General features: G+C 37.7%; 1 protein-coding gene across 1 annotated transcript; it reads left to right on the top strand.

Moving 5' to 3' along the window:
* The first annotated feature begins 1,598 nt into the window (after positions 1 to 1,598).
* Positions 1,599 to 24,777, top strand: Slc35a1 (solute carrier family 35 member A1). Its single transcript, NM_001246755.1, is given in 8 exon segments — positions 1,599 to 1,720; positions 5,762 to 5,939; positions 15,883 to 16,042; positions 16,337 to 16,489; positions 18,877 to 18,943; positions 21,159 to 21,335; positions 21,764 to 21,898; positions 23,820 to 24,777. Coding segments are annotated over 8 exon segments (1,011 nt in total). The 5' UTR covers positions 1,599 to 1,704; the 3' UTR covers positions 23,945 to 24,777.
* The last annotated feature ends 60 nt before the right edge of the window (positions 24,778 to 24,837 follow it).

Below are 24,837 nucleotides of genomic sequence, written 5' to 3' on the forward strand. Positions count from 1 at the left end.
TGAGTTTTTGTGTAGTTGTGTGTTCAAATACATGTAGAGTAAGGAACTGAATAATTTCACCAGTATGAACTATACCAATCACAGGGAAAGGGGATTAGCATGAGTGAGCACACATACAGCCAAGTAAAGGCCTAATACTATTCCAAAATTGAGATAATGACATGTCAAACTCTACAGACATTCCTGAGACTTAGAATGTAGCTTAGTTCTAGTTTGTTTGCCTAGCACGTATGATTCCTGACTGGAGGCACCTATATATATTAATATATGATAAGGAATAGTTTTCCAGTCATGTTAAGAGGGTGTGTGTGTGTGTGTGTGTGTGTGTGTGTGTGTGTGTGTGTGTGTGTATAATACCTATAGAATGGTTTATAACCTGTGCCTCACAATTCTCCAAAGAGGATTTTTCATGAAAAAATATGCTACTAAATGTTGTGTTTACTTTTCACTCTTTACTCTTTAGGCTTTTGGGGGGCCTGTCACTCAGCTCCCAAATAAATCACACACACACAAGCTTATTGTTACTTACAAATCTGTGGCTTTAGCTTGGCTTGTTTCTTGCCATCTTTCCTTAAATAATCCCCAACTATCTTTTGCCTCAGGGCTTTTTCCTTTTCTTCCTTCTGTGGGTCTGTGTCTTTCACTCTGACTCCATGGCTGGCTGGGTAGCTGCCCGCTGATGTCTTCCTCTCTTTCTTCTTTCTCCCCCTCTTCCTTGTTTCTTTTTCTTTTTATTCTCTCTGTCTGCCAGCCCCATCTAACCTTTCTCCTAACTCACTATTGGCCATTCAGGTTTTCATTAGGACCATCAGGTGTTTTAGGCAAAGAATCACAGCTTCACAAAGTTAAACAAATGCAGCATAAACAAAAGTCACACACCTTAAAATAACATTGCCCAACAAGTAAAGGCTGAAGCTATTGGGTATCTCAGAATCCCATATCCCTGTTACTGTAAGGGCTGATGTTGTCTTTTTCTATGTGCTTGGTACAGTGGCCCAGACTGAATCTGGAACGCAGATTTCTCCTGTCTAGGCCTCTCAAATTCCGGAATGACAGGCACCAACACCACATCAATACACATATTTTAAATACGAGTCATTTCACCATGGAATTATTTTCTAATAACATCCTCTAATCACAGTAACCATTACAGTGGTTGAAGTGCCTATTAATACATCCTTTGGTTGTCCGAAGATCATGTAGTTACCACGAGATGCTACAGCGTGACTGTTATTATGTTGAAGATACAGACACAAAACTTCCGAGCAGTATATAACATATACTAAATTTATCCAAGAGATAACAAATGGGAGGCCGTGATGGAGGTGAAAGTTACAGACGTTCGAGTTCTCAGAGCTTTTCTAACGGTTTGCACACAAACGAATAACCAAGAGCATTTCAAAATCCTTTTCAAGGCCTAATTCTCATCGGATGAACAGCAATTCCCAGCCGTAAACGGTCCTCCGCAATCCCCAGCCGGAAACGGTCCGCCACCCTTGACTCCGCCTCCTCAGCGGACCGGAAGGTGCAGTTTCCGGAACGCCCCCCTGTAGGACCGAGTTTCCCGGACTTGTCAGTGCACGTCCCGCGCCGCTTCCGCCGCAGCCAGCTGTCTCCTCCTAGCGCTGCTGGGGCGGCGGGCTATCTAGGCCGGCGCGTCTCTATGGCTGCAGGGGCGGTAGTTCCGCAGGCTATCTCTGCACCATGGCTCAGGCGAGAGGTGAGGCCGGGCGGTTGGGGCTGGAGGGATGGAACGGCTGCCGGGGCGGGGCGGGCCGGGGCGCGCTGGCTCTGGGGGCCCTGGGCTGAGCCTGCACCCCCCGCGGGATGAGCGCCCCGGGCGCAGGCCAGGCCCGGTCCTAGAGCCAGGCTGTGGTTCCGGACACGGGGTCTAAGGGCGCGCGCTGTGCACCTCTCAGTGGCGGGCCGGCTTGCCAGTGCTGAGGTGATTGCAGTTCCAAGTTTTACGTAAGCTGCACCCAGGGCTGGTTTTTGTTCTGTAGCACTGTGCAGAGGAGAGGTCAAAAGGCGGTGTGTGTGTGGGGGGGGGCTAGGGGGTTGTTTTGTTTTGTTTTGTTTTTAGCACGGATCAGCGCTACAGAGTCTCATTCTGTAGCACAGGCTGACTTCACACTCAGGGAGATCTTCCTGCCTCTGCTTCCCAATTGTTGGGATTAAAGGTCTGAACCACCATATCTGGTATATCGCTATTTTTTTCTTTGTCACCGTTTCCCCCAAAGAGCACTTGGCTTTAAGTCTCAATAAATGTTGGACAAGTATTTAAAGAATGTCCTTGTGCGTGGACGTGAAATTATGTATCTTGTGGGGGGAGTTGACACCATCAGGCGCCAGATACGTTTTCTGTGGTGATTTTTGTTCTCTTATGGATTGATTATCCCATTTCAGGTAAGTCCTGTAGCAACCCAGGAAGGGAGTAATGAGAAAAAGCTGTTTTGGTAGTATGTAGAAGGGGATGGTATGGCGAATGATAAATGAGCACTTAAACATTACAGAAGGAAAATCAATTCCTAAAGTGTTGATAACAGCTCACAGGTTTAGACTGTCAGTACATAATTTGTTACATTTGGTTATGATGCACGTTTGATCCTAATATAGATATAGTTTCTATGCCTCCATAGAGTCCTCTCAAAGATTATTTGTCAGCTACTTCTTGAAATGTCCAAGCTTTCAGGTATGACAAATAATAGCCATAAAATGTAACTGGAAAACAAAAGTTTAACTCCAGACTGACTGTCTTCTGGGGATATTTCCCACCCAGAAACAAATGCCATGGAAGCTAATGGGCTTTTGGCAAGAGGGGGGTGCTAGGTGAGTTGTGGGCCATGTTTCTAGTTTATGGCTTGTCATGATTTGAATTCTTAGGAAAGTTTAAAAGTTACTTACATACCATGGATTTTTCATGTTATCCCGAAAACGAAATTCCTGATAAATGAAATTGGAAAATTGGGAATGAAGAAATGTTTTGATCTAATGGAACTGAAATGTCAGTGAAAGTCATGGTTAAAAAAACACTAGTTTTAAAAGTTGAAATATGCTTCTAAAGTGGTATTATATACCAAAGTCTTGTACCTTTTATAGCATCTAAATTTATATTTTTCTACTTTGACTAGTAGTTATTTTCAAGAACTACATTGGCAAATAATTGCATCATATAGGTGGTTTTAAAAACCTATAATGGCTCATGGCTATCAATCCCAGCACTTACGAGGCAAAGGCACCTGGAGCTCCATTAGTTCAAGGCCATCCTGCTCTACATAGTAAATTCAATCCAGCCTGATATACATGGAGAGCAAGAGGAAAAATTTTAATAGTATGTTTCCTGGAGTAAATGCTATGTTTTAGTATTTAAACATTCACTATCTTGTTTTTGGAACCAGGAACCTATATCATACCTATCTATATGTGAGTTTGCACTCCTCAGTTATGAGAATATTGATAATTCAGGACATGGATGGGCAAACTTTCTGTAGAGACCTGTTAGTCTCTGCCATAGCTGCTGAACCCTGCCGTTGTAGCACAAATGTAGCCAGGATAATTTAGGCAAATGAGCATAGCTGTCTTCCAATAACACTTCATTTATGGACACTGAAATCTGAATTTATAATTTCCATATGTCTTCAGATGGGACTTAGAATTTTTCTATTCAGTTGAAATTATAAAGCTACTCTATGTGATCATATAAAATATGGGATGATGTAGTTTGCTTTCTCTTGTACTGACTGATGAAATGTTATTGCTGCATATATTTGGAGTCATAAACTTTCATAAGAAAGTTTTAGAACAATGAAAGTATTATAGAGGCTTTCTTCACTTATTGCTTATCTGGCTTGTTGAGCCTTTTAGAAAGGAAAGAAAAATATTTATAAGAGATTTTGCTTTTCATATTACTTCTTTGGTATAATTTTAAGAATTTGTCTATAATTTACAAATTATTCTTTAATTCACCAAGGAGGAAATATTTATCTGAATACTCTGTTTCCTTAAGTTTTAATAGTCATATTTTTAAGTATCTGTTTGAAACACCTAATTTATTTACCTATGATTAGGTATAATTACCTATGATTATGATTCCAAAGGATGGAACAAAAGCATATTTAACACATAAGACAGTTAAAAAATAGCATCCTTAAGTCCACTCAATGTCCTTATGATTCTTAAACTGGGATTAGCAAAGTAGGACCCAACTTAATAAGCTTATTTATGTATGGCCCATAAGCTAAGAACAGTGTTTCCAGTGTGCAATTGATTTGATGACAAAACACTAACTTTGAATACCAAGTAAATGAAATGTTACCTCTAAATAATTTTATTCTCACGAGTAGATCTCAATTACAAGGATTAGATTCATTTATAAATAATGAAAATCAATTGTGAGAATTGGCTTTCTTATATAAATCTTACATGATACCCTAAGTTTTGTCATGAAAAGAAAACAGAAATAGTTTGAGCCTTGGGTGATGGCAGTATCAGAGCAGGAAGCACGGGGGTGGGGTGGGGTGGGGTGTTGGTGGATTCCCCAGTGTGATTGTAAATTTACCAAAGGTGTTGGACTATCTTTGGCACCTGAGTGATGGCTGCTATATCCTGCATTTCAAGTTTTATAGATGTTTTTCTAGGTACTTTTTGTGTTAACCAATTACTTTCAGGTAATGGAGTGAAACTGAAGGAGGTTAGATATAATTTGTTCTTGATTTTGAGTTAGTTCTCTCCTCTCTCTCTCTCTCTCTCTCTCTCTCTCTCTCTCTCTCATCTCTCTCTCTCTCTCGTGTGTGTGTGTGTGTGTGTGTGTGTGTGTGTGTGTGTGTGTGTGTGTGTGTTTCAGTGTTTCAGTGTTTCAGTGTTTCAGTGTTTCAGTGTTTGAGACAGGGTCTTTAGGATATATCCCAGGCTGGTTATAAAGCTACATCTTTATGTATTAGATTGTTCTAGAACAGTACTTTTCTGCTAGGGACATTTGTTTTGCTCCCCCACCCCCCAGTAGGTACATGAGTATAATCCTGTTGCCTCAACCTCCTGGGTACTGGGTTTGCACACATATGCCACTGTAGTGATCTTAAATTGCACTTTGGTCACTCAGCTATTCCTTTTGTTTTCTTTCTGCTATCTTCAAGAGGATATTTAGAGGTTCTAGCAGGGGAGCTCAGCTATGCTTTATGCCCATGATGAGGAGTGATCTTTTTCCACCTGGAAAGTTTTTCCTTTTTGACTGAGGGTAGAGTTAGAGTGTTAGGTGGAATGCCCTTGAGGTGGGGGGCAGGAAGGCAAGACTACTCATCTGACCACACAGCCACATCAGCCCTTGTCAGTGGAATGACAGATGTAGACAGAGAGTCCTCAAGTCTGTTTTCTACTGTCTTGAGATTTAGAATGTATTGTAATTGCTTTGATGCTTTGTTTTCACAGGTTTGTAATCATAAAGATAAATATATTTTACAATAAACTTAAACTACGGTTGGTATGTCACCTAACTGTACAGTTGGAGGCACTAAACAATATCTGTGCCTAATTTGTATAGAGTTTTAAAGTCAGCAGTATTTGGTTTTGGTAACTGAAAAGCATTATTTGGAAACTGAATTTTAGATGTCACTATTTAAAACAATATTTGGTGCTAGAAATTGGAAGGCATTATGGACTAACTAGTTGATTAGCATTACACACACACACACACACACACACACACACACACACACACACACACACACACACACTAAATAATATTTTTATTACATGTATTTTCCAGAAAATGTCAGTTTATTCTTCAAGCTATACTGCTTGGCAGTGATGACTCTGGTGGCTGCAGCTTATACCGTAGCTTTAAGATACACAAGGACAACAGCTAAAGAACTCTACTTTTCAACCACAGCCGTGTGTGTCACAGAAGTTATAAAGTTACTGATAAGTGTTGGACTTTTAGCTAAGTAAGTAAAAACATTTCTAGCGTGTCAAATTATTTTTTCCTCTCAGTTAAGGTATTGAAAATTCAAGTCACATCTTTATCTGTTTGTTCTAAAGCAGTACTTTTCTACTAGGGACAGTTTTGGATGAATATCATAATGGGTATGATCTGGTATCTGGTGGATAGAGGCCAGAAATTCTACATATCGTGCAGTGCCTACAACAGCCATTTAAAACAAAGGCCTATCTGGCCCCGCAGTGTTGGTAATGTTGATACTGAAAAAAAGGGGTTGGCAAATTGTGATTTATGGCCCAAATGCAGATTGTTGAGGGGTTTTTGTTTGTTTGTTTGCTCATGAAACCTAAAATACATGCTTTTGACGTTTGTAGAAAAATATTTTGATCTGTTTTATAGGAATAAAATGATAATCATAAACATTTTGTGGGTGTTTCCTGTGTTAAGTGCCAGGCACTGTGCTAGGTGCTTTACAGTAATTTCATTTAATTTTTAAACATTTGACATATTGATGTGTCACACATATCAATATGTGTGACATATTGATATCAATGTATGAAGTGCCTAAGATTATGCTGCTGACATGTGACAACACAGTGCTTTGAATCCATAATACTATAGAAGAATCATTTTAGCTGAAGGTTCAGTAAAAGGGAGGGTAGCAATAGGATTCCAAGTAAGACAGACACAATTTTATTCCTAGATTTATCTGGCTGTGGCTTCTTTGAAGTTTTATTTATTTATTTATTTTCATCTCTTTACTGGAGAAGATAATACAGGGTGCTGAGAATTAAATAAAAATTAAATACAACCCTGATTATAATGACTCTGGACTTGTGAGGGGAGGATCTACCTATTTAAATCGTTGGGGCAGGTGAGAATTCATATATGTGTCATGTATGTTGGTGAGAGTGGGATGCAGTAATAGCATGTGTAGGCTTTTAGGTAGAAATAGGCAAATTACATTTAAATATTTCTAAACTCATTTCACAAATCTTTATTCACCAGTTTCTAGGTGCTAGACGTACAGGGATGAAATAGATGTGGTCATTGCTTTCTTGACACATAGATTTAGTAGGAGAGACAGAAGAGCAAAGCAAAACAAAACAGTAGCAAATGATTTCAAATAACCATGTGAGGAAGGGCACACCAGCAGTGGTTTGGGGAGGGAGGTGGGTGGTAGAGGCTTTAGAACATTTGAATTTAAAATTTGTCTCATAGGGAGAGGAACTTACGTACAAATGTAGTGAAATCATCCTAAGCCTTTTGTGGAATGTTTATTTTTCTGGAAATTTATCTTTTATTATGCCATTCTTCATCTGGATGATATCAGCTGGGAATTCTTACTATACCTTTAAAAGGCAGTATTTCATTGACAACAGTTTAAAAGTCCAGAACAATCTCCACAGAACAGCCAGTCTTACAACCCGTCTTCTTTTTGGAAAAATATAGGGTTTACCAACTTAAAGGGACAGAAAACAACTGTAACTTGGGATTTCCAATAGAAGGAACACAACATGGACTATTTTATATTTCTTTCCATTTTTGTCTTTGCTACAGAATCTTACTAGGTAACCAGGGCTGGCTTTGAGCTTTTTATAACTCATAGTCCTTTTGTCTCATCCTTCTGAGTGCTGAAATAACAGCACTGTGTGTGCTGAAATAAATAATATGCTATCATGTCTCATAACTTAAATTTTAGTTATTTGTTTTATTAAGTGTTATGAATTTTAGAAACCAGTATGTAAAGATTAGTAAGTATTTGGTATAATGTAGCAGGTTGGGCTAGTTTTCTGCCAACTTATCTACATAGACCATATTTTTTACTTAAATGCATATAAATATATACATATATATTTAAAAACATGTATATACATTTATATTTAAAATTATATGCATTTATATACCAAGTAATATTATATATATCAATATTATATGCACTGTATATAACTATATATAGTTATATGTATGTATATATATATATTTATATTACTTTAGCAACTCTTTGCTATGTGTAGAATTAGTTTTGTACAAACTTGTTTGGCAATTTGTTAAAACCAAAACTATTTGGGTTTAGTGGTACAAGTTCTGAAAAAAATCAAGATTTTTCCAGATACTTTCAATGCTGCCAGTTTTTATATACATTTAAAAAACAGTAATTAAAAAAAAAAAAAAAAAACACTTGATCAGGGTTGGTAAGATGGTTCACTGGGTAAAGATGCTTGCTGCTAAGCCTGACAATCTGAGTTTGATCTCTGGGACCCATGGGAGATTAGAGAACTTTTCCTTCCTAAAGTTGTCTTCTGATCTCCACATGTCACACACACACACACACACACACACACACACACACACACACACGCGCGCGCGCGCACGCACGCACGCACGCATGCACGCACGCACGCAAGCACACGCACGCACGCACACACGCACGCGCATTAAATAAATAAATGTAAATAATTTTCAAAAAAAAATTGGCCAAAGGCTAGAACCAGACCAGTGACTCTTTGCAAAGAACACTTTTGAATAAAAATGTATGGACAAAAGGGTTTACTAAATGAATCACTATGTTATATAGCTTCCATGACAAGATCCCCCCTTTTTTTTTCTTCTTAAATTTTATCTGGGGGCAGGCTGCAAGAGGAGAGGGTGGACATGTAGGGGTGGAAAATGAATGGGATCGAGATGCATGATGTGAAAAACACAAGGAGTAAATAAAAAGTTAAAAACATTGGCCAAAGGTAAACAGGATGTTACTTCAGTCATCTAAAAAACATGGTTTGGGCTGGGCATGGTGGCACATTCTATTCACAACACTTGGCAGACAGAAGCAAGTGGGTATCTGTGGTGTACAGAATAGCCTGGTCTATATCTAGAATTTCAATCTAGCTAGGGCTACATAATTAGACTCTGCCTCAACAAACAAACAACAAAAGCACAAAACCAAACCATGGGTTGTGGGGAAGTGGGGCTGGAGAGATATCTCAGTGGCCAAGTGTACTTGCTGCTTTCCCTGGGGACCCAAGTTCAGCACCTATGTTGGGCTGCTCACAACCTCCTGTAACTCCAGCTGATCTATGTTCGATGCCCTCTTCTGGTACCTGTGGGCACACACACAGGTGGTATTCACACACATACATGCACAAGGATGTAAGTAAAAATAATCTTAGGGGCTGGAGAGATGGCTGATTTTGCAGAGGATCATGACTGAATTCTTAGCACTCACATGGCAACTTGACTGTCAGTACAACTCTAGTTTATGGTCTTTGTGGCACCAGGCACACATGTGATGCACAGACATCATTCAGGCAAAACACCAATACACATCAAAAAGACTCTTAAAAAGAAACGGGAGTTGGATAATGGTGCTCTATTGTGATGGATAAAAAATCAGAAAACATTTGTTACTTGGAAGCTTTATGAGATGATTTCTTACACACAAAGACACCAAAGCTGACTCACAATTTGAATTTATATTTGTTTGAAAATCCATTGCCATAATGTTAAAATAATTTCCAGATGTAAAAACGAATTATTTTTGTTGGTGTTCAAAGTAGAAAGAATATTTTATCATCAGAGAAAGACTTTCCGGATAACTATGGAAATATGTGGAAGAATTCTATTAGAAAGATAAAAGCTTGCACCTACTATTTAGAATGAGGAATAGCTTACTCCTTATCTGCTCTTTATGACAAAGTACTGTAGAGTGGATCAGTACATAACCTTATTTTGTGTGTGTTTCATTTTAAAAACACTACTTAATGCTATAGCTCAGGTCATAAGTGTTCACTAAAAGCCTATTATTTGGCCTTATCCCCATCGTGGTTCTAGTGCAGTGGCCTGTAGGAGGGCTTTTAGTATATTGGGGTGTGCCCTCAAAGGTAACTGCAGAACCCTGGTCTCCTTTTCTCTTTCACCTCACCACAAGGTGAACAGTTGTTGGGTACTGTGTTCCCATTGTAATGAGCTGTCTAGCCCAGAGCAGTAGGACCAACTGAAACCTCCAAAACTCTGATCCAAAATAAACCCTCACTTTTAACAGGTGATTTTGTTTTAGTTAAAATGGGAGTTAACACATTTAACTGGCATTGAACTCAGGGTTAACTTTGACTTGTGTAAATGAAGCTCATTTACTGCATGTACTTTCTTCATATTGCATTATAGCCATCAGACATTTAGAATAGTAGGTTCTTTTTACTTTAGCACCACGTTTGGGGGCCGTTTTAAACAATAGCATTACCAACAATCAACATTAAGATGTGAAAAAGCCGGGCGTTGGTTGTGCACGCTTTTAATACCAGCACTCGGGAGGCAGAGGCAGGCGGATCTCTGAATTTGAGACCAGCCTGGTCTCCAGAGCGAGTGCCAGGACAGCCTTCAAAGCCACAGAGAGAAACCCTGTCTCGAAAAACCAAAAAAAAAAAAAAAAAAAAAAAAAAAAAAAAAGTGAAAAAAACGTAGCACTAAACAGATTATATTCTGCAAGTGGTTTACTTTGTACTTTTCTTGTCCTGACCCTGAATTTACAGTTTTTTTTTTTAAAGAAATATCCCTTATTCCTTTGTAAACCACCCCCCCCCCCAATGGTATTTAGTCACCAGAATGTAGGTATTAGTTACACATGTTGCACTAGCCATTCTTCTGTGTTAGTGGTTCTCAACCTGTGAGTTTCCACCCCTTTGGGTGTTGACTTACCCTTTCACAGCAGTAACCTAAGACCATTGGAAAACACAGATACTTACATTATGGTTCATAATAGCAGCAAAACTACAGCTATGAAGTATCAATGAAAGTAATTTTATGGATGGGGTCACCACAACATGAGGAACTGTATTAAAGGGTTGCAGCATTAGGAAGGTTGAGAACCACTGCTCTAGGCTCTTTGAGCAGACAAAGGTGCCAGTGCAGTGCAGACTTGTACAAGTCCAGTTCTCTGCAGGACACCTACAGTTATGTTCAGCACCACCAGGTTTTCACATCTTCCCTTTATCATTTGTTTCCTTCTGCAGGGTTGATGAGCTTAGCTTCTGTTACACTCAATTATTTACTAATTTGTTTAATCCTGGAATATGTAATAGATTTAAGAATTCCTGGACTGTACAAATGTCTCAGCAGATGGTAAAAGTGCTTGCTGCCAAGACTGATGGCCCAGATTTGATCCTTGGGCCCACATGGTGGAAGGATGAACTGACTACATGAACACTATGGCCTGGAAAAACACAAATATGCACAAACAAGTAAATAAGTGCAATAAAAAATACAAGGATTTTTCTTTTCAGGTCTCTGTGTAACTGTCCTGGCTGTCCTGGAACTTGCTCTGTAGACCAGGCTGGCCTCAGAACTCACGGAGATCTGCCTGACTCTGCCTCCTAAGTGTTGGGTGTGCACTACCACCACCCAGCTTTAAAAAGATTTTCTAATACCAAAGTTACTGATGTTCACTAATCTGTATGCAGTTCTTTTTGCTTTAAGTGTTAGATCCTGTAATGAATAACATGTGTTAGGGTGGTTGGATTTTCTTTTCCTCTGAAATAGAATTTTCTTATGCATTTGAAGTAATGGTTTCTGATTTTACTTAGTTTAGGATTCCTCCATTCTTACTGATTTTACTCATAGCTTTCCAGAGTCTTTGGAATATGAAATTATACTTACTTTAACCAGAAATTAGAACTTCAAGAAGAAAAAGCAGGGTGTATGGAAGAATATATGGATGGGTACTTTGACAAAGCTTATGTGGCCTAATTAGTGATTTTTACTTACATGCAAGAAGGTGGTGGGCACTGAGTATGGAGTACACTAACTGTTGTGCTCCACTTGACTCAAGTTTTTGTACATAAGTGTTTTATTGTCACTTTCCATACATACATACATTCTTCATGCCAGTACATAGAAATCTCTCTCCAAAGTGCATTGTATTCCACTATTTGGATATATGATACATGCCACTCATCATTCACAAATATTTGGTTTGTTTCTAGTTTTCTCCTACTATACAACTAAAGACACAGTGATTTTTTTTTTTTTTTGTACATGACTCTTGGTGCATGTGTGATTATATCAAATCACTTTTTTGTTTCTGTTGTTGTTCTTTGAGGTGCTGAGGTTGAAGCCAGAGTTTTACACCTGCTATGCAGCTACTTTACTACAGAAGTCACTTTACCTCATATCACTTTGAAATTAAAAATAAATCAGTAAATTGTGTTTTGGGGGAAGAGGGACAGATCGGTAGTGATAAGCTGTCTGTATAGATAGGTTGATTTGTTTTGATAATTGAAGTTCCCAGTATTTAACTATAAAGTATAAAGCACATCTTTTAAAGATATTTTTGTTTGCTCATGAAACTGATATAGTAGTTTCAAAGGAAAATCCCTTATTAGCTATATGCTCTAATAATCCCTCTGAAACCCATTAACACTGTTGGTGCAATTTAAATCTGCCATTGGTAGAGTAAAAGGAAAGGAGGTGAAGACATTTCCATACTGCCTTAGGAGAGAATTGGTATAGACCGAAGTTTCTGTTCCACCCAGTCCTATAGCCCTTTATTGCCAGATAAACACACAGAAAGAAGCTTATCTTAATTATAAACTGTTTGGCCTATTGCTCAGGCTTCTAAAAAACTCTTACAACTTAAATTAACCCATAATTCTTATCTATGCTTAGCCAGGTAGCTAGGTATCTTTTCTCAGTAAGGCATTATCATCTAGCTTCCTCTGCATCTGGCTTCCTCTTCCCAGAATTCCCCTAGTCTGGTAGCCCCACTATATATACTTCTACCTGACTACTGGCCAATCAGTGTTTTATTAAACCAATACAAGTAACCAATCTTTACAGTATACAAGAGCTGTATCCCACATCAAATTGGCTTTCTGTTTGCTTTTCCCCACAGTCTACAGATGGCATGGCCCTAGCAGGATGTGTAAATGTTAATGTACTTAGACTTTGGATGTCTTCCAATAGTTATTTACATATGTCTTTCATACATCTTTAAGCTTCTTATCTATAATAAGATCACAAAGGAGTCTTTACTGTTTTATGGTACCATAAAATCTGGCAAATACTTAAAGTCATAGATTTTCCAGCCTTATTTATTCCTCCTATTGGGTGGACATTTTCTCAACCTCTTAGTTCCCATGCTGTAATATGTTCAGAGACTTAGGGATGACATGAAAATCATCTACCTCACACAATGGGTATTTCCTCATACAATATGTCTTAATTTTCAGTCTACTGAACTTTGCAGGTAAGAAATTTGTACACAAAGCTGAAATCTCTTTTAAGATCATAAGTAACTTCTGTGTTCCAGAACTTGGCAACTCAGTCAAGGATTTTACTCTTTAAGATCATTCTTGTTAGGTGGGGCCTACTTTGGCTCAGAAAGGAAGGAAGGAAGGAAGGAAGGAAGGAAGGAAGGAAGGAAGGATTGGTTTCATCATGAATTTTCTTGTTTTTTTTTGGGGGGGGGGTTGAGGCAAGGTTTCACTCTGTAGTCAAGGACATCTTAGAAGTAGTTTAGCTGGCCAGTTCTGTTCTGTGGATATCTGGAAAAGTGTCACTGATAGCACTGAATCAGCCTCTTATCTCTAAGAGTTGATGGTAAATGGGGATTAGAAAAGGATACATTTAAGAATTTTATCTGTACTATCATATGAAGCTGATTAGTGGTAATTAAGAAAAACTATTAAACTAATTTGTTTTCTAATATATCATCTTTTAAGAGGGTTTCTTAGTGTCTTGGTCTCTTTTCCTGTTACCTAACAAATAGAAGAGATAAAGGGACTATTAAGCACATAATTACAGGTTACAATCCTCCTGGCAGGGAAGTCATAGTAGCAGTAACTTAGAGGCAGCTGATCATATTGTGTCTGCACTCAGAAGAGTGTCTACACTCAGAAGAGAACAGAGAATACATGCGTGCTAGTGCTCAGCTCATTTTCTTTACTCTTAACACCAATGAGAATTGCCTTCTGAGGGAATGGTGATACCTACAGTAGATAGGCCTTCCCACCTTAAGGAACACAATCAAGACAGTTCTCCATACACAAGTCCACAGGTCAACTTAATCCAGAAAATCTCTCATTGAGACCCCTTCCTAGGTGATTCTAGATTGTGTCAAATTGACAATTAAAGCCAGCCATCACACTTGAATGTGACCTCTTGGTAGTTATTTTAATTTTATAATGGAGGAGAAAATACCCTGGTTAAGATGTTAGTCAAGTACAGTACATCTTAGTATTAGGAAGCAACTAAGGACTTGAGGATGTAGACCAATGGTGGGGCACTTGCCTAGAACGTGCAAAGAAGGCCCTGAGTTATCCCACTCCCTCACCAAGGATATTTGTTAGGATGTGTGTGTACTTTGGTTACTTTTTCCCTCTTAGTGTTTGTAGCTTCCAACCCAGACTGTGCATAGAACTTTTCAGCTTATGAGTTGTAGTGTGGAGACTGTTGAGCTTGGTAATAGATCTATAACTGAGAAAGAAGCTTTGCATTTCTATAGTCTAGACCAAATTTCCTGTCTTAAGTGGCACATTTTCTTGAGGGATAGAATGTTCTATAATGAATACATAGGAATAATCAATTTGATACAATGAACCAAAATTTTGTTACCCGCCCCAGAACTTACGTAATTGTTCCTGCAGCATTTAAATATGAAAATATTTGCAAGTTGATTTAATGCTAATAAAAAACACAGGCTCGTTGTGATTATCGTAAATATGAGTATGGTCCTTTAAGGGTGCTCTCAATTACATTTAGGACCATTTTGATAAAGCATGCTTATAGGAATATTGATGCTAATTATACAATATTGTTTTATTTTTATATTTAGGAAGCAAATGAGGTTATTTTCTGTAGGAGAAGCATAAGCCAGATTAACTAGCCTTGTGGTGGTGGTGGTTGGGTTGTTGTTAAGACCATATATAACCAACAGGCTTTTTTTGTACATTACAAATATAGTTTAATTTTATTAAGGTTAATCAGTTTTTCAGATTTCCTGTAGAATTATGTAGATTTGACATATTTTGGGAGTTTGTTTATATGAAGATTTATTACCTATTTAATTAGCACTGAGTAAATTCATAAATAAGAATCACTTGCTTCCAAATCCAAGTTGTGTAACCACTATAGCCTTCTCTTATTTGCATTTAAATGTATAATTTGAAAGATACTTTAAAGATATGGGTATACAGCCTGATCAGTTACAAAGATTCTGAGGTATACTTGTTACAATAGAGTTGAAGTGGCTGAGAATTTATTCTGTCTCCAGGTATCTTTGATCAGAGGATTTTGGTGATTTTTTTTTTCTAAGTAGAAATTTAAGTTTTTAAAAATGGGAATGAATTATAGGTCTATTTTACTAATAATTTTTAAAATTAATGACAGTTGTGTGGATTGGGCAGTTTATGGGGTCACTGGCAATGCATGAACTGGCATTTTGGAACCTATTCCCTATGGAGGGATACCTTGCTCGGCCTAGATACAGGGGGAGGGCCTTGGTCCTGCTTCAAAGTGATGTGGCAGACTTGTTGAATCCCATGGGAGGCCTCACCCTCTCTGAAGAGTGGATAGGGGGAGAGGTCATGGGAAGGGGAGGAAGGGGGAACTGGGAGATTGGTATGTAAAATAAAAAAGGTTGTATATATATAAAAAAGAGTATACTCTAAACTACATCAGAAATGTACTGTGTGTGGAATCTCATTAAAAGACTGCTACAGACATGGCTATATATGCCTATAATCCCAGCATTTGGGAGATAAAGACAGGAGGATCATAAGTTCAAGGTCAGCCACAGACTAAGACCCTGTCTCAAAAACAAGAGGTTAGGGTGCAACTCAATGATGAATCACTTGCTTAGCATGCACAGGACCCTGGCTTCAGTTCCTAGCACTGGCTAGGGAAAGGATCTTTAATTTTGCCTCACCACTCTTTCATCTCCCTTTTGTTTTTCAAAGAGAAACTGGAAGTTTGGGTAGATTTAAGGCATCTTTAAGTGAAAACGTCTTGGGGAGCCCCAAGGAACTGATGAAGTTAAGTGTGCCATCACTGGTGTATGCTGTTCAGAATAACATGGCTTTCCTAGCTCTTAGTAATTTGGATGCAGCAGTATACCAGGTAAGTGGAGTTAATGATATAAAAAGCTCTGAGCTGAAAAAAAAAAAAAATGTTCTGTGGGACCTAGCAGTGCATACCTTTAATCCTAGAACTCTATATCTCTGTGAGTTCCAGGCCAGCTATGGCTATATATTGAAACTTTGTCTTAAGAAAAGACAACTGGGATTTGTTTAATTGTATTTTTAATGGAGATTTTTTATTAACTCTACTACATTCATAAATATTTTCTTAATTCTGGTGGTGACATATTTCTGTAAAAGACTAACATTAGATGCATTTATTATTTGCTTCTAGGTTACCTATCAACTGAAGATTCCCTGTACTGCTTTATGTACCGTTTTAATGTTAAATCGAACACTCAGCAAATTACAGTGGGTTTCAGTTTTTATGCTGTGTGGTGGGGTCATACTTGTACAATGGAAACCAGCACAAGCTACAAAAGTTGTGGTAAGTAACAAAATCCTATGCCATGGGTAGAAAGAAAACCCCTCTCTTACAGCAACTGTTTTGCTCACTAACTTCTGGGATGGGCTTAAGAATGTTTGAGGGTAATGTCACATCCCTACTCTTCAGGTGTCCTCTCTTCCCAATTTAAACTTATTTCTGTGTTCTGGTTTCTAGAGACCTTCCTGAACCCAGGCTCAACACTGCCCAGTATTTTACTTCCAGAACAATGTTCTGTCATTGTTCCACAGTATGCTCTAAAACTTGATTCTATTTCCAGAGCAGACATAGCTTGATATCTTTTGTTTACTCTTTTGTTTTTAATAGAGACTTGCTAACTCAGCATATGATCGATTTGGGGGAGCTTGTCTGTTTTTAATTGCCTACATACAATTGATGTTATTTAAGTACAACTTGGCTTGAATTCTAGCTTAGCTATTTTTTTTTAAGATTTTATTTATTTATTATGTACATAACATTCTGCTTCCATGTATATCCGCACACCAGCAGAGGGCACCAGATCTCATAACAGATGGTTGTGAGCCACCATGTGGTTGCTGGGAATTGAACTCAGGACCTCTGAAAGAGCAGTCAGTGCTCTTAACCTCTGAGCCATCTCTCCAGCCCGCTAGCTTAGCTATTTTATACTAAATTGGTATTTGTCAGATGAGAAAGTTGTCTTTTGTGAAATATCTACCCTATGGACAAGAGTTTTTGCTTACATTCATTCATTCATTCATTACCACCTGTAACAGTGGGTTACTTTTTTGGGTAAGAGTTAGATTAAGTGTATCCCAAAGATCTTACACATTTTTGGAGCTGGGACTTTTAGGTCTGGCTTTCCGAATTTCAGTTTCTTTTGAATTTTGTTGTTATACTGGTATATACCAGGTTCCTGTGTACAAAATATGGAGATTAAAGACTGTAACTTTAGCAATAGTCAGCAATCACAGAGGGTCATTAAAACCTTTAAGTGTCATTAAAACCTTTAAGTGTCCCAGGAGTGAAATGATCTGTTTTCAATGATGACCAGATATTTTAGGCTGTGCTTCATGTCTCAGTAGGCATTCCTGACATTAGGCTTTCTGCTTTTGAACAAGGTGCCACACCCTTATTATAGTACTCCTCTAATTCCAGTGATAGTACTGAGGTAGTATTCATTTCTCAGAATGACAGATGAAGCTCCTGAGAGTTAGTTAAGGGGAGAAAGGAAAGGAGAGCTGAAACAGTAGGTTCAGGAACCATATACATAGATCTGTTGGCATTTGTCTCTGTTTTGCTGCTATATACACTTGTCAGTTTCCCCTGTGCATGAAGCTGCTTAAGGGCCATTCTGAGGTATGTCATCACTTTATTATTATCTGCTCAGTATATAGCAATGATCTGATGCATAGAACTGTGTAAGTGTTTGACAAAAATTCAATATAAAATGTGTACTGTATCTAAAACATGATAGGGAAGAAGGTGAACTGTACCATTTTCAGGACTGATACTTTGGTTCAGTGTAGAAGCACAAATTAAAATTAATAAGTAGGTTAACTATGTAAAACTATGTTAAAGTATTCAGAAATTGAGGTGTACATGTTATATTGTACATATCCCTATGTATATGATTTGAAAGAAATGCTTTCAACTTAAATGCTTTGGTTAATTTGAATTTTTTTTTCATTTTGTTTGCTCCTTTATCATTCTTATTTACGTTGTCTAATATGAAATGTACTTTTTGGGCTGGAGAGATAACTCAGTGGTTAAGAACACTAGCTGGGGGCTGGAGAGATGGCTCAGAGGTTAAGAGCACTGACTGCTCTTCCAGAGGTCCTGAATTCAATTCCCAGCAACCACATGATGGCTCACAGCCATCTGTAATGAGATCTGGTGCCGCCTTCTGGCCTGCAGGGATACATGCAGACTGTATACATATTAAATAAATAAATCTTGCTGGGCGGTGGTGGCGCACGCCTTTAGTCCCATCACTTGGGAGGCAGAGGCAGGCAGATCTCTGAATTTGAGACCATCCTGGTCTACAAGAGCTAGTTCCAGGACAGCCTCCAAAGCCACAGAGAAACCCTGTTTCGAAAAGAACAAAAAACAAAACAAAAAAACCCCACTCTAAGATAAATAAATAAATAAATCTAAAAAAAAAAAAAAGAAATGTACTTTTAGTAGAAGCATAATGAAGGCCACCCCCCAGCCCTGCTTTTTTTTTTAAGACAGGGTCTTATTAGACACACCTGGCTAGCATGAAACGCCTAGAGATTCACCTGCCTTTGCCTCCTGTGTGCTGGGAATAAAGGCATGTATCACCGGGCTTGGCAATGTGTTTATTTGTAGTCATCGTTACTGTTCAGTAACGGCTACTAAGAGTAACTTTTAAAAACTTACAATTGCAGGTAGAGCAGAGTCCATTATTAGGCTTTGGTGCAATAGCTATTGCTGTATTGTGCTCTGGATTTGCAGGTAAGTTGTGAAAGTACTGCATTATCACATATAACCCTCCCTCCCTCCCTCCCTCCCTCCTCCCTCCCTCCCTCCCTCCCTCCCTCCCTCCCTTCTTTCTAAAAACACTGAACTATGAAAACTGGATCTCATTTCTTCCTTCCCTCCCTCCCTCCCTCCCTCCTTCCTCACTTCCTTTCTTTCTAAAAACACTGAACTATAAAAAGTGGATGTCATTTCCTTGGTTTATCCTAACAATTTTATTTCCATTAAGGCTTTAACACCTTTCTTACTTTGTTTTGTGTCAGCAATTCCCCCAACCAGTAAATATGTGACTTCATTTAACTCACTTCAGACTTTAGAATTGCAGCTATTTAAGAATATATTTCTGTCATTCTGACCATCTTAGTTTAGCCAGGAACTAAAAGTTAATGGAAAGGCCTCTGACATAAAGGAAATTAACCCTCAGGAAAGTCACAAGTACTTCCCATTTCCCCAAAGTATCATTACTTCCAAGCTTGTCTCTGCTGCCACAGGTCACTAGTATAGCAGCTTAGAGTGTCTTGTGCCTGTAATCTCAAGTTCTTCCTTTGCTTCAACAGACTAGGAGCTATGGAATAGAAAGAGGAGGTGGGTGAAGTGTACCTTAGCAAAGATAATATCAAAGAAGAACAACCAGAAACATCAAGAAAACAGGAAAGTATGGAGTCATATAGGGACAATCATTCCTCTAATGATCTAAGAAAAATACATGATCTTAATGTAAGAAATGAAATGTGTTGCAAAAATAGCTCTAACAGGTATGAGACTCAAGAGCTTTTTAGTAAAGAATATATTTAGTGATATTTGTATATCTCTTCATTCCTATTTCAAGAGTGACTTTTTGGACTAGGAAAACAGGAAGGACATAGAAATAAAATATTGCTTATAAATAAGATATTTTATAGGAGAAGTTTTAGAAAAGGAAAAAATTAAGAATATACTTAATTAACCATAATATGGTAAACTTTTACTCTTAAGAGTCTACGAACTAGGAACAAAATTTTAGTCACCAAAAAAATATTCTTTTGATTTTCAGTAATATCTTTGAACAGTTAATGCTTTTATCTAATATCCTATTTATTCAGCCTCTCAGTTTACACTTGAGGAAACAGAAGGTGGTTAGTAGTTCTCCTGTGCTTAAGTAGAAGATCACTGAATAGCTATATGCTTTCTCCAGACATAAAGTCTAAGTTGGAAATTATAACAGCTATTTTAGGAGGTTTGTGCCACAGTTTGGCTCTTTCCAACATAGTCTCATCAAAATCAGTTGTGTTTTTGCTAGGTATGGTGACAGGACCTGATTCAAGGTCAGGCAGATTCAAGGTCAGCCTGGTCTACATATTGAGTTCTGGGCTAGCCAGGGCCACATAGTGAGATCCTGTCTCAAAGATAAAGATTACTATAAAAATATTATTTTAATTACACCTTTTAGCTGGTAAATAACAGTTCCCAAGCCTCTAGCTGATAAAATAGCTTTAAATAAAAATCTTCAATGTTCCTGTTAAACATGCATTCATCTAACTTTAAAACTTGAAATAGTAGTTTTGACTTTTTGGCACAAAAGTGTTTTTTTCCTCCTTTTTCTCTAAAGTGGGGGGGGGGCGACATTTTTTGTCCCTACCCTTCCCCCCAGCCTCAGGAAAAATACATGTACATACAAATTTAATACCTAATTAGCAGTTCACAGGGCATGTGATGTGATCTAGACTGGCTTCAAAGAATGGCTTTACTCAGCAAGTGGTATTTAATTTTATTTCTGTTATAGCATTGAGAACACATCACTGGCTGATTATATAGTTACTTTGCACAGTAATGCATATTCATTCCTACATATATTAATGGGGCATGAGTAGGATAATTCACTTTAATGGTGTAGCATAACAGATGGTCACAGCCAGCTGTTTATTGGCATTAAGGAGTAGAGTTTTGGTGATCTAAAGGGAAAACTGTTCTTGATGGTTTAACAACCTTTTGTCAAATGTAGCTTATGAAGTTTCTTTTTAATTATTAATGTATGTGCTTTGTAAAAGCAATTTGACGTCTAATATTTCATGTCATAAACTACATAATAAATGTGTATTTAACTAAAATTAAGAATATTTGTTCTCTAAATTTTGCAATTGGTGTTTTTCTAAATGGAATATTATTAGTTAATTCATAATATCTTTAATATTTCCATGCTCTTTTTTTCTAGGAGTTTATTTTGAAAAAGTTTTAAAGAGTTCAGATACTTCCCTTTGGGTGAGAAACATTCAAATGTATCTGTCAGGGATCGTGGTGACGTTAGTTGGTACCTACTTATCAGATGGAGCTGAAATAAAAGAAAAAGGATTTTTCTATGGTTACACGTATTATGTCTGGTTTGTCATCTGTAAGTATCCAGGAATAAAATGTCTCAGTAGATTCTATTTGTTTTTTATCTTAATTCTTAAGTTAGATGTCTGTTCTGGGCACTTACAGCATTTTGAATTGACCCTCTGATTTATTGATAAATACCAGTTCAGACTATGTAATGTTGTTCTTGTTGACTTGCTATCCCAGAGAAAATTTACCCTCACAATGAAAAGAATCTAATGTTAGTAGTAACTGTGTCTGATGTAGTAGTGGAGTAGTCTTTTATGCACCTGACAAAGTGCTGTTTAGTACAGCCTCTCACATGACTGCTCTTGAAGAAGACTGCTCTCCTTATCCTAGGTAAATGAGTGTGTCATCTCTGAGAATGAAGATTATCTCAGCATTACGGAATGCTTTAATTATTCAGTGTTAAGGTTTTATTTTTTTTTTTTTCTGTATCCCAAGTCCTTGCTAGTGTTGGAGGCCTCTACACTTCTGTTGTGGTCAAGTACACAGACAACATCATGAAAGGCTTCTCAGCAGCTGCAGCCATTGTTCTTTCTACCATTGCTTCAGTGATGCTGTTTGGATTACAGATAAGTATGTCATAGTTTTATATTGTTAACATGGAAGAGCCTATCTCTTCATGATCTGCTTCAATTCTTATTAAAAGTAATCCTACTTTTGTTAATTTATTCTGTGGTTTGCAGCTGTGTGACAGTGATTAAGCAGCACTTCAGTGTCCTAGAGCTCAAGGGTGCTGGTTCTAGGTGATGTTGAGAGGGCCACACTGTTATTTAAAAAGCTATTCAGCACTCAAGATTTTGTTTCCTTAAGTAATAGATACAGGATGTCTTGGGTGAGTGAGGTTATACATTTGGTCCTCTATAACTGTGGCTTCTGCATCTGTGGATTCAGTCATGTTAGAAAATATTAGGGAGAAAACTATTTCTCTGAATATGAATATATTTGTCATAATTCCTTAAAAATATAATTTCTGGGCATGGTGGTGCACATCTTTAATCCCAGCACTTAGAGGCAGAGGCAAGCAAATGTCTGTGAGTTAGAGGCCAGCCTAGTCTACAGAGTTCCAGGACAGCCATGGGTGTTACACAAAGAAAACCTGTCTCAACCCCCATCAAAAAAAAGGAATATAAATAATTATAGTATTTATATTGTAGTAGATATTTTAAGTGCCCTATGAATGACTTGCAGAAGGTATGTAATGCATAGGTTATATGTAAATGCTATGCTGCTTTTATATATGGGAGATGAACATTTTAGCATCTAAGGGAAATGCTAGAACCAATCCCCATAGATTCTCAGGGACCACTGTGGTATGATTGGAAATGATTCCTTTCAGAGTGGAGTTAACAAACCTATTGTGAAGCCTCCTTTAGTTTTTTTGTTTTGTTTTTCGAGACAGGGTCTGTGTAGCTTTGGATCCTATTCTGGCACTCGCTCTGGAGACCAGACTGGCCTTGAACTCACAGAGATCCGCCTGCCTCTGTCTCCCGAGTGCTGGGATTAAAGGTGTGTGCCACCATGGCCTGGCTCCTTTTTATCTTTCTTTTTATCTTTTTATTCTATTCTGGAATTAGGTGTGGACTAGTTTGCAGTGACATTGTGGTACCTTTGCTATGCTAATCCCTCTAGTATTATTTTTTTCCTGGCTATCATATCCAACTTTTGAATTACTTAAGCAGAAATAATGTCTTAATTGCTACACAGCTTAAAAGGAACCTCAAACATTATTTTCTATATTGACCAATTATTATACTATAAACCACTGAGGAAATTTTGTTAAATGTCTATGTTAAATAAAAGGGGAAAACTGTCCTGTTCTACATTTAATTTTATAATTGACTCTTCTTACAAATTAAATGGCTGAATTTTGTGTGTCTTTTACACTAGTCTTTCTGAGATCACCAGTAAGCCATATCATACCACATTTTCTTTTTCTATTCATGCATATATTTATATTACATTTACTTATTTCCTTTCATTATGTGTATTATAGGAGAACTAATATGTCCCTTTGTTGGAGCAGTCTAAGACAGGCTTACTTGTGTTTTTGGAAAGTGTTATCACTCCTTTGATATTTATCTTTTTCCTCCTGTTTCTTTTTTGCTTAGAATAGACAGCCTCTCATAAAATAACACGCATATGACCTGGTAGTGCAACCTACAGTTAAAAAGATTTTAGGACTGGGAACATGGCTTATTGATGAAGTGCTTGCAGTTCTAGCACTGGGGAGGTGGAGATGGGAATCCCTGGGGTTTGTTAGCTATCCAGTCTAACCTAATTGGTGGGCTCCAAGGAAATGAGAGACCCTGCCTAAAAATAGATGGATACATTCTGGAGGTTGATGCCCAGAGTTGTCCTTTGGCTCCTGTATGTATACGCAAGAACTCTACACACATGAACACATACACACATACATAAAAATGCTTTTTAAAATTCATCATTTTTTATAGTTTAAACAGAAGAAATACTTATTTGTTTTTTTCTCTCTCTTCAGCACTTTCCTTTGCAATGGGAGCTCTTCTTGTATGCATTTCCATATATCTCTATGGGTTACCCAGGCAAGACACTACCTGCATTCAACAAGAAGCAACTTCAAAAGAAAGAGTCATTGGTGTGTGATTGGAATCTTAAGATACTCCTATAACGACTAAACTGTCAATAATAAATTAGAGCCTTAAGTCAACCCCAGATGGTAGCTTAAACAATATCAACAAAATTACTGTATGGCATTAAGGATCAAGAAGAAAACTGTATGAGTGAAATGCTTAAACAGATTTAATTTTAGAGTGTTTGGTATCAAGCTGTATTATTTCAGAATGAAGGACTTTACTACAGAGAGAGAGTGTGTGTGCATGTGTGTATGTATACTGTGTACACAGAGCATGGAGTTTACATGGTATCAAGAGGCATGCACAGAGGAGACAACACAGGGTTAGAACATCAGGTGAAACTACAATATTCAATCAAGGTTTAAGATTTGGTATCTGAAGGTTCAAGTGCCAAAGCCATTTCTGTCCACACTGTTCTCTCGTTCAGGTACCAGGAGGGGAAGCTTAGCCTTCCTTGTTGTCCAGTTCATGGATAGTACTTTGTCCCTGTAGTAGCAAAAAATCTAGCTGCTTTTATCAAAGTGAAGAATGAATAAGATAAGACAGTTCAGAACAAAACCAGTGTGTAACTTCTAAAACAGAACCTATTTCATGGCTCAGACACTGACTTCTGTCTGGGTAATGACTGAGAACTTCAGTGCTGTATTTGTGCCATTTACTGTCTGGTTCATATTTCTTTGCTGTTAGCTGATATACTTTTCAGAAAATTTTCTAAGTCGCTTTTATACTTTCTTTTTTATAAAGTATGGTTACCTGTTGGGCTCTCAATTTGTGAACTTTAAGTGATTTAAAATATTTCTATAATGTTAACGGGGAAATCCAGCAATAAATTTATTTATATCACTTGTGTAGTCACTTTGTTTTATGGATATGGTCACTATGATAATGTAAAAACATTAACAT

Source organism: Cricetulus griseus, chromosome 2 (assembly GCF_003668045.3).
Source record: "Cricetulus griseus strain 17A/GY chromosome 2, alternate assembly CriGri-PICRH-1.0, whole genome shotgun sequence".
NCBI classification, from domain to species: Eukaryota; Metazoa; Chordata; class Mammalia; order Rodentia; family Cricetidae; genus Cricetulus; species Cricetulus griseus.